The sequence below is a fragment of the Odocoileus virginianus genome, chromosome 2 (genome assembly GCF_023699985.2).
Source record: "Odocoileus virginianus isolate 20LAN1187 ecotype Illinois chromosome 2, Ovbor_1.2, whole genome shotgun sequence".
Taxonomy (NCBI): Eukaryota; Metazoa; Chordata; class Mammalia; order Artiodactyla; family Cervidae; genus Odocoileus; species Odocoileus virginianus.
In genome coordinates, this window is record NC_069675.1 from 20258873 (window position 1) to 20274099 (window position 15227).

Consider the following 15227-nt stretch of genomic DNA (forward strand, 5'->3'; position numbering starts at 1 on the left):
ATCCATGTTACAGTCTTTTGGCAAACCCTGTCTAGAGGATTGTCTATTGAGAAATTCACTCTTTCCCTTGGATCTCTAGAAAATTCACTCACAAGATTATTCTGATTCCTCTTTTCTACCCTTGAAGCCCAGACTTCTCCTTCGGTGGTTTTAGTAGAGCAGAAGATGGGGTAAACTATTTTCACATATTTTATCAACTCTGAAATGCCATTGATTGTACATTTCACCGTTATTTTACATTATTGTTGTTATTTAGTCACTCAGTTGTATCCAACTCTTTTGCAACCCTGTGGACTGTAGCCAGGCTGCCCTGTCGATGAGATTTCCCAGACAAGAATACTAGAGTGGGTTGCTGTTTTCTGTCTCCAAGGGGTCTTCCTGATCCAGGGATCGAACCCAAGTCTCCTGTATTTCTGGTGGATTCTTTACTGCTGAGCCACTGGGGAAGCCCTTATTTTACATACTATGAAATAAACAAAAAAATCTCTGCCAGTTAAAACATGACATGATATGATTTCAGAGATTTTAAAATGTGAAAGTATCTTATAATAAATTGATGAGATGTGTATATTAACATCACAGGTTGTTTTTTGGACAATATCAAAAGCTTTGTGGATCTCAGTCTCATCTGTTACATGAGTGGTTTGGAAACGACGAGCTCTGAAAACCCTTCTGGTCCCAACATCCTTGAGTTCTATGATGCCACGAAGGGATGTTCTTGACTGGGCATCATTTGTTGTGTAATAACCACCAAGATGGGGCTTCCATCCAGATTTCTTCTGTACTTTTCACTTTAAAAGTTGAGGGTCTTCACACTGCAGTGTCCTCCCCAGGACTGGTCCCTCCCACCCACATCATCGTAAAGAGGCTTCAGAATGTCTCACCTTGATAAGAACAAATGTACCCATTAGAGGTTGAGGAATCTGGCTTACACACTGGAAGCGGGCAGTGCTTGCCAACTAAAATGCCTTCAAGAGTCACTCCTAGGGAAACAAAGCTTTGACTCTAAAACTGGCTAATAGTAGAGTGATCATACATCCTGGTTTGCCCCAGACTGTCCTGGTTAACTCATTTGTCCCAGCGTTGTTATTAACAGTTCCCCCTACAGTTCAAGTATAAAGACTGATCAGGGACGTGACTGGGGAAGAGTAGTTACCAGTGTCACTTTGGCTAATAATGGCACCAAAAGGTTTGAAAATCACTAGTCTCAGGGCCATTGTTAGCATCTGGTTAGCCAGTACTAGGTGCTGATGCTTGGATATGAGCCCTGGGGTATCTCAGAATTAAAGCAAGAAATGTCAACAAGATAACTGACTCAAAAGTTAGGACAACCTTTATCCACCTTATCCTTTAATGAAAATTAAGTGCTTCCTTGATTTCTGTACTTTTTTCCACACTTGAATGATTCTGAATTTTATCATCTTGCAATCAGTAACACCTTACAATTAAGGAAATCTAATAATTTATTCTTCTTAAGATCTGACTCCCTCCTCCTTTACAAATTGAAATTGAGGCTTGGAGGGTAGAACCAGTAGGGTCTTTAGGGTATAAAGATTTTATTCCAGCATTTATCACTCTTTTTTTCTGCTTCTTCCCACCAGGAGAAATTGCTTCAGTGCAAGGAACTGCCTTTGACCTGAGGAAGCCAGTGGAGCTTGGAAAACACCTGCAGGAGTTCCACGTGAATGGCTTTGACCACAATTTCTGTTTGAAGGGATCTAAAGAAAAGCGTTTCTGTGCACGGTAGGTACTTTTCATTTGCTGCCTCTGTTGGGAAGAGATCCTAACTCCTAGTCAAGGAGCTTTTCCTCTGGCCCTATTAATGCCAGTTACTGTGCTGTGGGGGACTAGCTCCCACAACTCAAGTGTCTTTTCAAAGCTCTTATTCCACGGGTGACTGCATCCCCGCCCCCCCGACCTATCTGCCTTTATCCCTGCCTGGCATTCTGTCTCTTTGGTTCCTCTCTCCCCATCTCTGCCCCATCTCTCAGGCCTTTGTATTTTTTCCTGTTAGAAGCTCCAGTTCCTCCTGCTAAAGTCACCTCTGCTTTCCTTGAACTTCCGGAGGCCTTCGTCCTTCCTTGACTCCTCTGCTGCCTTGCATGGAAGGCTGGAGGGTACGTTTCCCGTCTAGTGCTCACCACCCCCGGCCTGTCTGATAGGCATCTGTGTCCACACTGTCCTTCTCACTAAATTCCAAGCACTTCACGTCATCTCATCTTTGTGAATCCCCCCCCTACCTTGACACCTAACACCGTGCTTGGCACTAGCACATAATCAATACATGTTTGTAGAGTGGACAGACCTTAAATAAAGCAGAGAAAATGACTGACGCTCTAACAGAAACAGAAAGAACTTCAAAAGCCTTCCCTCCCTCACAGCCCCAGCACCAACCCCGGCTGTGTTCCTCTATCTGTGCCTCCTGTTCACATCTCTCTTCAGACGGCCTCCACCTGAGGAGACCTCTCGCCGCTCCTGCCTTCTCTTGCTGTTCAATCTCTGGCCTTTCTCTTTCTAAACATCTTTCCCTGAACCTCACTGTGGGATGTTTTACCTTGATAAGGCTATGAGAGACCTAGCCTTATGTACATGCCTTTGGTCCCAAATACAAGACCAAGTAGGAACTCTCTCCTCTGTAGAGGCTTTTCTTTTTTTTAAAAAGGGAACAGTCTAGCAGTCTATTCTGGGGGGATAGCTGACTAAGGAGCCCCCTGCCTGCTCTAGCCCCAGGGCGGCAGGTAGTTTAACTTAGAAAAGCATCTCTTCTCTTTCAAAAGACATAATTGGTTGTCTTGTCAGACCAAGCAGAGAGCTCCAGCTCCTTATGAGAAATTATTCCAGTCTCCCCCCAGAGCCCTAAAACTGCCTCTGTCCAACCTGGCTCCCCTCACACACACAAACGTATCTGACCAGGGGTCACGTTTGCCTTCCCCAGGGAAGCCAGGCTCAGAGTGGGAGGGTGCTACTGCAGATCTTCAAAACCACCTACTTAACGCCTCCTCTGAGAGGCTGCGAGAATCTCCTACCGTGCTCTTCTCATCTTTGTCTCTTCCGTATCCTGCCTGGCTGCGTGGCTGGGTCTGACTCCCATCTCAAAGCTGCTTCCCAGCTTCCCCTGTCTGCTTTTTCACCCTGGACCTACATATACATGGTCTGGCTTTATCTCTAGGGTCTATCATGCTGGAAGCGGGCGGGTCCTGGAAGTGTACACCACCCAACCTGGGGTCCAGTTTTACACGGGCAACTTCCTGGATGGCACGCTGAAGGGCAAGAGTGGAGCAGTCTACCCCAAGCACTCCGGGTTCTGCCTTGAGACTCAGAGCTGGCCTGATGCAGTCAATCAGGTAAGTCCACAAGCCAGCTTGTTAGAGTGGTGGTATGTCCAGGGTCATACCAGATGACAGAGATCACAACACTCAAGTCAGATCTGTATGATTCAAAAGTCTGTGTGTGTTCTCTTCTCCAAGTCAAGATAAACAGGAAATTCTTAGCCATGTTACTAACATGGCATTCACGTGTTAAAAAAAAACTTTATTTTGTACCTTCAAAGCCTTTATTCAGTTTAACCTTTCTCCTTATCAATATTTACTCATTTTATACAACCACACTGTTAAGATGATCCTCCAAATCTTTTCATCCTTTCGCTTCCTCCTTTCTTTTCCAGCTATTGCCTAGAGTAATGCTCCTCAACATTCAAGCCCATAATAAGACACTTGCAGCCTGTACCAGGATGTAAATCAACCCCTCTTCCTTCATTAAAAAAGTCTTGCTCTGACAAAGTGTGTTTAGTGATGTGGTTGATTTTCATCCTGGTTCAAGTTCTTTATCTCACTGCAAACCAATAATAAATGGTTCTTATCCTGGTTCACATTAGAACTGGTCTAGAGACCAGTCTAGAAGCCATCCTGAATGGTTAAGGGTGAAACCTGGGTTGGCAAGGTGTAACCTGTATTGTTTTCCTCTTCACAGCCCCACTTTTCTCCTGTGTTGCTGAAGCCTGGTGAGGAGTATGACCATACCACTTGGTTCAAGTTTTCTGTGGCTTAAGAAAATGTAGATATATGACCTGCTCCAGGGCCAGGCTGGGAGCCCCTTTAGCAGCCTGACTCTCCTATGAAGAGATGAGCTAAAGATTTAGAGGCTTTCAAAGTGATTCTGTGATTTAAAATCATACAAATGGTAGCAGTCAGGGTGGTCAAGTCTGAATATTGATTTCCTTCTCAAAGACTGGCTCCAGGCCAGGTCTAATGACCAGCTCTCCTCTCTGTGAAGTGAAAAGGGACCCAACCACCTATGTCACCCGTCATCTCAGCCTTGATCCTAGCCCAGAAGTGGCACCTGGGCTCCATATGTTGGCTCCATCTGTCCATTCTGCCTCTTTCTTTTCTACTTTCCACCCTTTCTTTCTTTGATCCTACTCAATCCTTTTTTTCCCCTCCTTCTCTAGCTCACATCATCTTGCTCTATGCATCCTATGGAGTTTTCAGGTCACTTAGCTCATTCAGCCTGCTGGCAGAGGGACCCTGTCTGCCTCAATAAGGCAACAAATGATGGAGACATGAGTCAACTAAGGCTTAGAGGGGATAAATGACTCACCTAAAGACACTGAACGAGGAAAACTTTTAACCAAGACTCTAAGTCGGGTTATTTGCCTGAAACGTGCAAATTCAAGTCCCCTTCTTTGTCTCCACTCCAGTCTTCAGGAGCATCCCTAGCATCAACTCATGGGCACAGAGGAGTCTAATCCTTACTGTTAGCCAGCCTTTCTTCCAAAATTCACTTTTATAAAAAGAAGCGTGAGTCTGTTTGAGCTTTACAGATGATGTGATTTAAGGTGCAAGATCAAAATGTCCAGAAAGTATCTGTAAATTTGATTCTCTGCCTTCACAGTTAACTGAGAAGGCCAGTTCAGCCCAGGCGTAGGAAGGGTCACTGGAGACAGGAGCTGTGTTAGTGTGAGGAGAGGACCTTGGCCGAGAGAACTGCAGATTGCACTGGAGAGCACCTGTGTTATGTAGATCAGCCTGGGCTTCCCACCTTTCCTAACTGAATCATCAGTGGTGGGTTTGGGTTGGTGGCTTTTAAAGAAATGTATCTTATACTATTATACACTGATAATCAGTTTAAATAAAATAAAAATCTGTACCTTCAAAAAACTCCCAGTTTCTTCATTCTGTCAGGCATGAGCCTTTGGGAAATGGATCAAATATAAACCGTGTGTTCTGGATTCTACTATGCTCTCCAGTCCCAGCCCTAGCTGGGAATACGATCTACTAGCAGCCTGTGCACCTTCCTACATGCTTCCCCTTTCTCCTTGCTGTTGTTCAGTTGCTCAGCCAAGTTGGACTCTCTGGGCCCATGGACTGTAGCACACCAGGCTACAGTATCCTCTGTAAGAGTATGGTGTCCTCCACTAGCTCCTGGAGTTTGCTCAGATTCATGTCCATTGAGTCAGTGATGCTATCTAATCATCTCATCCTCTGCCACCCCTTGAAGATACTGTTTAATTTTTAGTTCACTTTGACATGAATTTTCTGAGCACTTAACAGTTCTCTCCTGGGTCTTTTAAGCAGTTCAAGAGGTGATGTCCAAGATATAGTATGTTCCTTAGGAACATCACAAATCTCTTTGGGGAAAACAAGACTAATAGTAACAACTAGATGATGTAGAATTGCACTATGACAGAGCTGGGAGCCCTGACCACTGACTTTGCTCCTGGCTTTTACTACATGGGCAAACAATCTAATTTCCCTTGGCCTGTTTTTTCACCTCTGAGGCAAAGGGAATAGACTGTAATTATCTGGAGGATGAGTATAAGTCTGCAGGCAGAAACTAAAGCTGGCCACTAGTACAAGTAATGTGAGGTGGTGAAAACAAACCATGGTATTATTTGGTATGGAAAACACCATATATTATAGAATTATTAAACACTTGTTGAAAATATAAATATCTACTCAAATGCAACCCCCACCAAGAGTAAGTCTCCAGGTCCCCAGAAGTCCGTGCCTTCTTTACCATACACCCCCCTACCCACGACCAAACTAGTACTGTATTATTCTGAGCTCTGATCTTTCATAGGTGAGCTTATTATTGATTTCAGTTCAATGATCTATGGATTCCTTTGTTTCAAATTCATGACACAAGTTCTTATCACTGACTGAGATTTTCATTTTTCCAGTTCCCACCCATTTTGCCTAACAAGGTAAGATTTAACATTAAATAATTTGCACAATCATTGCTATAAAGTCTAAGATGCATGCTATGGATGTTGAACTGTTGTGACTGTTAGGTGACCAATGACAAGTTCAGTCTCCGAAGACTAAAGGAAACTAACTAGCATCAATGAATAAATGGGTCATTTGCAAAAAGTAGAACATGAGAAACTACCAGCAGAAAACAGAAAGCACAGCATATACCCTGTTCCCTAGCCAGTTCCCATCACCAGTTATAACTGATAACTGTTTAAAATGAAACAGTGGAATCAGAAATTTGCAATGGGCTTTTTCTAAGTATTTGGCTGCTCCAGGTCTTAGTTGCATGCAGCATGTGGGATCTTTGATCTTTGTTGGGGCATGTGAACTCCTAGTTGTGGCATGTGGGATCTAGTTCCCTGGGCTATTTGGAGAGTTTGGACAGGACAGGAATCCTTTTCCAATCAAGGAATTTTTATCTTCTCCTTTTAAGTTCCAGCTTCTCAAATTCAATTACTCAAATCATAATGAAAGTCTCAGATGATCTGGGTAGCACTGCCAGCTATGGTTAAGTGAGGTCAGCAAACTCTCTTCTTAAAAAAGCAACTATAATGTAGAAAAAAAACTGAGACAAAACAAGTTTGTCACTCTGGCAACTAACCCAAAACATACAAGACATGTTTGTTTGAAAAACTGCTGAACTTTGAGTAGAAACTGTAAGATTGTGGCATCCTTGCCTGGGGCTGCTCCCATTCCCTTTACTTCCCCAGCTCACTTGCAGTGGAGCTTCTGCCAGAGCAAAACAGAGCATGAAGACCAGGAGACTGCTACTGCTATGGTTTCAGGGATGGGAGGGTTCTCTCAGTTTGGAGTGGCAGGTGATATCCATACCCAACTGCTTTGTTAATAAAAATAATGATCTTGGTGCTCTATAAGCAGGGAGGCTAATGGCTCTACTAGCCTGAGGTTGCAACTGTGGTTGGAACAAGCACACCCCTGGGTGATCAGAGGCTTCACATGCACAGCAAAGACCAGAGGGGGTCAAGCTATTCACACCCACACTCCTGGCCAACTCTGATACGGCAGGCACATGCAAAGGAAATTAAAAGGACTTAGCAAAAACGAAAACAGATTTGAAAAAATGTCTAAACACTGAATCCACGCCCTACCTTCACACAGATCCATCAGCAGAGGACAACTGGTGTTGAAATGTGTGAGCACTACTACCCAGTTGCTGACCACTGAGCCAGCTATGCAGACGCAGGGCAACCCCTACAAAGCTGAGCTTAAAAATAAACACAAGAATGTTCTTTTAGAAATAGCCAAAATACTGAATAGAGATTATAAAAAAAGAACCAAGCAAAATTCTGAGGTTGAAAGGTACAATAACAAATAACAGTTCCAACTACAGAGGCTCAGAAGCAGATTAAAGATGGCAGGGGAAAAAAATAAATGAACCTGAAGACAGACAAATTTGAAAGCAAGAGGAAAAAAAGTCTCATCGCTACAGGAGACCACCAATACAATTAACATCTGACCTTTTGCCTGCAGCAGAGGGCAGGAGGCAGTAAAGGGCACAATCAATGTGCTTAAACTCCCAAATTACCCTTCAAATGCAAAAGTGGGACAAAAACATTTCCAGATAAAGAATCAGAAAACTCACTGCTAGCAGAACTACTTACAAGAAATACTAGAGGAAGTCTTCCTTTAATGCTGCAAGGGAATTAAGACAGTAACTCAAAGCCATGGAAAGAAATGAAAAATACCAGAAACAGTAAATTTTCTCATCTTTTCTTTAAAAGACAGAAGGTTGTATGAGGCAATAATTAAACACCATGTTACCGAGTTTGTAACACGTAATGTGGCACAGGGAGAGAAGTTTGGGAAAAGAAAATATACTGGAGCAAAATTTTGGGGTTTTACCAGACTATTAATCTGAAGGAGATTGTGATAAATTAAGATCCAGCTGTATAGTCAAAGCTATGGTTTTTCCAGTAGTCATGTATGATGTGAGAGTTGGACCATAAAGAAAGCTGAGTGCTGAAGAATTGATGCTTTTGAACTGTGGTGTTGGGAGAAGACTCTTGAGAGTCCCTTGGACTGCAAGGAGATCCAACCAGTCAATCTTAAAGGAAGTCAGTCCTGAATATTCCTTGGAAGGACTGATGCTAAAGCGGAAACTCCAATACTTTGGCCTCCTGATTCGAAGAACTGACTCACTGGAAAAGACCCTGATGCTAGGAAAGATTGAAGGCAGGAGAAGGGAACAACAGAGGATGAGATGGTTGGACGGCATCACTAATTTGATGGACCTGAGTTTGAGCAAGATCTGGGAGATGGTAAAGGACAGGGAAGCCTGGTGTGCTGCAGTTCATGGGGTCACAAAGAGTCGGACGCAACTTTGTGACTGAACAGTAACAAGATACAACCACTCAGGAGATAACTAAAAAATAGTTTTAAAAAATCAAGAGGAATTTGAATAGTACACTAAAATAACATTTAATACAAAATGGTAAAAAGACAGGAGACATACAGAAAACAACAAACCCCAAACGTAAACCCAACCATACCAGTAAGTCTATCTGTAGATGGCTTAAACAAACCAAAAGGCAGTTTGTTAAGACTGAATTAAAAGTCAAGATCTAGCGACTAACTACAGTTGACCTTTGAAGTAGCCCACCACCGTGACCACCAAGTCAAAAACCCACATGTAACTACACTCATCTGCATCTGTGGTTCTACACCTGCAAATCATGTAGGTATATAGAATCTACTGAAAACATATCCGTGTGTAAGTGGGCCGTGTTGGTCAAGTGCTAGTCACTCAGTCATGTCTGACTCTTTGTGACTCCATGCACTGTAGGCCCACCAGGCTGCTCTGTCCATGGAGTTCTCCAGGCAAAAATACTGGAGTGGGTTGCCATTTCCTTCTCCAGGGGATCTTCCTGACCCAGGGATTGAACCTGAGTCTCCCGCATTGCAGGCAGACTCTACTGATTGAGCCACCAGGGAAGACCATGCTGGTCAAACTGTGCTATTTAAGGGTCAACTGTATATGCACCAATAAGCTGAAAGTAAATAGATGAAAAAGATATACCATAAACACAGTAACCATAAAATAGGTAAAGTGGCTATATTAATATCAGAAAAAAAAAGACTTTAAAACAAGCAGATATTTGAGATAAAGACTAGAGATATTTGACAATAAAAACAATCAACACATCACAAAGCTATAACAATTATAAGTGTATATGCAGTAGAGCCTTAGATGCTTTGAAGCAATTATTGTGACCAAGGGCCACGTTTGGAGTTCAGTTCAGTTGCTCAGTTGTGTCCGACACTTTGCAACCCCATGAATCACAGCATGCCAGGCCTCCCTGTCCATCACAAACTCCTGGAGTTTACTCAAACTCATGCCCATCAAGTCAGTGATGCCATCCAGCCATCTCATCCTCTGTAGTTCCCTTCTCTTGCCCCCAATCCCTCCCAGCATCAGGGTCTTTATCAATGAGTCAGCTCTTCACATGAGGTGGCCCGAGTATTGGAGTTTCAGCTTCAGCATAAGTCCTTCCAATGAACTTAGTGTTGGACAAAATCCAAACAGTTCTGATAAATACCCCTTCAAATTCCTTGAACAGAATGTTACCTTTTTAAAAAATAAGTATTTCTCTTGAGCACAGTGACCTCTAGTGGTACTAATATAAACTTTTTCATAGAAAGGTTCCATTCCATAGGGTCAGTTGGTTAAAGGATCCTAGAGGATGTATTGTTGAGTGCTACTCTTTTTAATATCTATTATGATAATAGCAGTAAGCCAGGCCAGTCTGTCTAATGTTATAGTGAAATAGGAGCTAGCTAGAACTAACCCCTTCAGCAGTAGTTTTTAGTTGTGGCTGTATATTAGAATCACTAAGGGAGATTTTTTAGAATATTAATGCCCAAGCTACCCTCAGCAATTTTGATTTCATTACACTGTTTTTAAATCTCCCTGGGTGATCCTGATTTGTAACTAGGGATGAGAACCACTGGCCCTAGCATAAAGTAAAAGCTTTCCTCATAGTAATGAGTCTCCACATTCACTAATATTATTAGTGCATTAGTGTGCTTAGCTAGAATTTACTCTCTAGCTTCAGGAAGCACTTCAAGATTGAGTCAGAGAAACAATCTTCCCAGGCCAAAAGTATGTCTTGTTAAGACCCCAGCAACCAGACTGACAATCCTGGCACCATTATGTTGAAGACTAAATAGTTAGAGAAATGTCGGGGAAGATCTCACAGGCCTTGCATCATGGCCCCCGAAAAAAAGAGGTAAGTGTAAATCAGGGATTTGCAAACATTTTCTGTAAAGGGCAAGAGAGGAAGTATTTTAAGCTTTGTGGCACTTAATCTGTTGCAATTACTCAACTCAGCCACTGTAACACAAAATGTCACAGGGTACCCACTCTTAGGCAAAGAACTCATAACTTGTTACAGAGGCCCAGGCACTCTGGTGATGGTCCTCCCGACAATGACCAAGGCAAACAGACATATCTCCCTTTACCTCTGCCACATCGATTATATTTCTTTACAGCTAGATTTTTTGATCCTTGGCAGTGAAAAGGATTCATTTTCTAGAACCCAGATTTCTTGAAGGTATGTTATTAACCAAGATAAAAAGTCTTTTAATAGGATCACATCCAGCCTTCTTCAAGCTTCAGTCACTTAGATTCCCAGGGAATCTAGAGGTGGATAAGACATAAACTTAGGCATCTGACTGTCATAAGAAATGGATGATTTGACCTTCCTTATGTAGGTTAGGCGGATTCACCTGGGCTCACCATTCTTGAAGAGAGGAGGGTAAGTGATTTTGAACCCTTCCTAGCAGAGAATTTTCTGCACAGAAATTTGCTACTCTTTCTGAGCAGAACTCTCAGCCTCTCAGTGTTAACCCAGATGAGCCACAAACCTTGCAGTAGAATTGCAGAGTAGAGCTGGGCCTTGTAAACAGCAGCCTAAGGATCTACATCCCCTGCAAGCAGATGCAGGCAGAAGTCTGATAGGCTATTAAACTGAAAATATGGCTTTTAATTGAAATGGTGGTTAATTATAAAGACAGTTCTAATTTTGTTTGGTTTAACAGATTAGAATTCATGCACTCATCCATGAATTCACTCATCAGATGTTTTAAGTGTTAATAAGCACTAGGCAGTGAAGCAACAGAACAAGGTACCTGCGGTCACAATGTGCCTTGCGACAGCATACCTGCAGAGAAGTAAACCGGCATCCTAGTGTTCTCCTATAGAGATCAGTGTGCTAAGAGCAAGGGAACCTAAACCAGACTTGAATACATGACAATTTACAGAAGTTGGGGGAAAAACATGTATGTTACCATGAAATTAAACTATGCTGAGATACCATGTTTCAACACAAGATTGGTAAAAATCAACAACGTTGACGGCCCATCATGTGGCTACACGTGTACCAAATGGGCAATGTTAGAGAGAAATAGGCTCTCCTATACGTTTCCACCAGGGCAAACAGTACCAGCAAAAATATAAATGCACAGACCCTCTGACCCAGCAATTCAACATCTAGGAATTATCCTAGATACATACACAGGGTCACACATGTGACATACTGAGTAAGGTTATTCACTGCAGCACTGTAATAGTAATTAGAAACAACTCTCACATTCATGAATAGAAAACTGATTAAATTGCTATTACTTGTAGCTCAAAAACTCCAAGGAAAACAGGGAGTCCCTTTCAAGGCATACAAAGTCCTACACAATCTATAATCCTACATTCTCCTTCCTAAACCCATCTCTTCCCACTCTTCCCTCTGTTCACTGCCTCTAGCCTCCAACTACTTTAGGCCTTTGCTGTACTGTGCCCCAGAAGTTGGTGTGGCTTACTCTCACTTGCTCAAATGTCACCATCAGAGGCCTCTTTAGACCAGTCCTTACACAAATGCAACCAATCCCCTATCCTTTTGTATCATTATTCTCTGTATCATTTATTACCCACCTGGTGTTTGTTCATCTCCCTTCCAGAACTTTAACTCAATGAAGATAAAAGACTGTTCACTTCTATACTCCAAAGCTAACAGCACCTGGCACACTGAAGGAGCACGTAAGTTTAATGCACAAATTATCCCACACCCAAGCAATAGTAGTGCCATTTTTACTTATGTAAAAGATCTCCAAGGCCAGTCCAGGTTGGATGCATGAGACAAGTGCTCGGGGCTGGTGCACTGGGATGACCCAGAGGGATGGGATGGGGAGGGAGGCGGGAGGGGGGATCGGGATGGGGAACACATGTAAATCCATGGCTGATTCATGTCAATGTATGGCAAAAACCACTACAATATTGTAAAGTAATTAGCCTCCAACTAATAAAAATAATTGGGGGGGGGGGAGATCTCTAAGATATTAAATGAGAAAAACAAAGCTTATGTATTTGGGTTAAGAGAAAAAAGGAGGGGCTCCTTGATGGCTCATTAGTAAAGAACCCACCTGCCAATGCAAGGAACATGGGTTCAATCCCTAATCCAGGAAGATCCCAAATGCAGCGGGGCAACTAAGCCCATTGCTACAACTACTAAGCCTGCACTCTTGAGGCGCCACAATGAGAAAGCCACTGCAACGAGAAGCTCATGTACTGCAACTAAAGCCCTGACTTCCCACAACCAGAGAAGGCCGGACTGCAGCAACCAAGACCTAGCACAGCCATAAATAAATAATCTTTTTTAAAAAGAAACAAGGAAAGTGGGACTTCCCTGGCAGTCCAGTGGTTAGGACTCAGAGCTTTCACAGCCAGCTACCAGGTTCAATTCATGATTGGGCAAATGAGATTCCACAAACCACAGTGCAGCCAAAAAAAAGGAAAAAGTATCTATGTACAAATGACAACAATGGTTGCTTTTGGGGAGGTAACTGGGTGGTTCAGAGTCAGGGGTAGAGCCTTCTTGCTATATACACCAAATCAAAAAGTGACATGAAATGGCAAATAGGTTGGGCCAGCAGCCTGTGGGGAATGGGAAAAGCATCAGCTTTGGCAACTGGCCTTGAGGGCTCATTATTTGGCTACATTCTGTGTTCTAGAATTACCCTTCTATGCAGCATCTTTTCCCCATTAGGTCTGGAAAGAAAATAACCAAGTTATTAACGCCAACACCAGCCAAGACCCCAGCATTTCTTTCTACTTTTAACCATGCCTTCATCACATCTTCCCAGCTATAAAATTACATAAACATCTTCTAGTTATTCAACCCTCCCCTATAAAGGTCTCCAAGCAATTAATTGCTCAGAGCCAGATCTAGTGAATTCTTTGCTACTGTCCTTCATTGAAAACGGTCAACATGTCAGCTTTACAGCTTTCAATTCCTACTTAGTTTACTATATCCTGGAAAACACTCAACTTCAAAATAGGCTACACAATGATGAAAATCACAATACCACACTATCATTCATTTAATCTAGTCACAAATTGCTATTATTTCAAGAACCGAGCCCCTCAGTTTCTTCTCTCTCAACAGAGGGGACATGGCAAAACACAGCACTTCACTTTGCCTTGATACTATCTCAGTTCAAAGCCTGAAGAACTAAAGTGAAGTCCTGTCATGCTTTACTTACCTCTACACCTAGGAGAGAGTGCCAACTAAGGTTCTATGTCCAGAGCAGTGTCTGACATGTTCAATCAGCTACCAGGTTAATAATGCCAGGTTAATAATGGAGATAAATATGAACCAACACTTTTCAAATCAATCACACATTTAGCAGTCCCAACCTTGAATTTGTTTTTTTTTTTTAAAAAGGTGCACTGTGCCAGCCAGTTCAAGATGAATACCAAATGTGGGTACTGAGTTGTCATGGCTACAAAAAAGGTGTTGACCTACATACCCTGTACTCCCTTTCCTGCAAGTGTAAACAGAATTTTCTGTGCTTATTAAATTCATTTTTTGCCCCTAACCCCTCTTCCGTATTTTTATCCTCTCACAACTAATCTCTAGGATGCTGCTAGTAATCCATCCCAAAGCTACAGAATTAATGATTCCTACTCTGGGCTCAGAACTCCCAATTCCACAAATTGAGTATCAGGACTGTTTATTCTCTGCAGATTTATTATTGAGTAAACTTATCTTTATATATATACAGAACAAGTAAAGCTGACCCAAGTGCAACAAACAAGCCTGCTGATTACACATAGCTTTACAGCAACCATGTAACGCAGCCAGTTGTCAAAATTCCAAAAACAAAAGCATCCAAACTTTGAACATACTAATGATCATTCAAACCAGCAAATATATGAGGCAGATCAGTATTCCCAACTGTAATGCTATCCAGTAATAGTTTGAAAGTGTCAGAAACAAGGACAGATAGCCGTGCCATCAGCACTAAAAAATTTGTTTTGCACCAAGGGTAGAGAATACATGAAAAAGCTTGACCAGAAAATTCAAAATTAACTGTCACTGCCCTATGATGCTTCAAGTCCAAATAAACAATCTACTGGTGCTAATATTCTAAAGTCTAAGGTCAGATGCTGCGAAAAAGTAACTACAGTGAGGTGTTGCTAAATATAGGTTGAATTTACAGAACTGCTTTAGTCTCATTAACATTTCTGATTGACATCATTAATTACTTTAATTACTTTGCACCAGCCTGGCAAAATAAGATGAAGTATGTTGGTTTTCAGGAACTGAAGAAACCTAACTTGGGAATTAATATCTCTGCTCAGAATAAGGCAATTCATTTGAAGAGACAGAGGAGACTATCTAGGCTGGATAATTTTGCAAAGCTGGTTTACATCAAGGTTTTGTTTCAAATTCAGACAATTCCTCTAACATGCAAAAGTTTTGATATAAAATTTCTTTAAAACAAAAGAACATTGAGTGTAACTTTCTAGAGTGGAGAGTTCTAACGTGATACTACCCCATCGAACAGCCTGAAAACCTCTAGTAGGCTTTTGCAAAATCCAACTTCTCCAGCATCAAGTCCAGCTACTTCTTACTTAGTTCCTGGTGTGTTCACTTATAGCAAGTCAGTGGTCCCTACAGCCCG

The 15227-nt window shown here is 42.2% G+C and overlaps 1 protein-coding gene across 5 annotated transcripts in view; it reads left to right on the top strand.

The window, feature by feature from the left end:
• GALM (galactose mutarotase) overlaps positions 1 to 15052 on the top strand; it is a 65833-nt gene extending 50781 nt beyond the window's left edge. For 2 of the 5 annotated variants that reach the window (XM_070477091.1, XM_070477112.1), the window contains exons 5-9: positions 1602 to 1743; positions 3170 to 3344; positions 6179 to 6202; positions 12222 to 12300; positions 13985 to 15052. In XM_070477091.1, coding sequence (XP_070333192.1) covers positions 1602 to 1743; positions 3170 to 3344; positions 6179 to 6202; positions 12222 to 12300; positions 13985 to 14172 — 608 coding nt within the window. In that variant the 3' untranslated portion in view covers positions 14173 to 15052. Of the gene's footprint in view, positions 1 to 1601; positions 1744 to 3169; positions 3345 to 3969; positions 5157 to 6178; positions 6203 to 12221; positions 12301 to 12722; positions 12930 to 13984 lie in introns of those variants that run through there. The other 3 variants (XM_070477097.1, XM_070477108.1, XM_020897291.2) reach the window with 3 other exon arrangements.
• Positions 15053 to 15227: the final 175 nt, after the last annotated feature.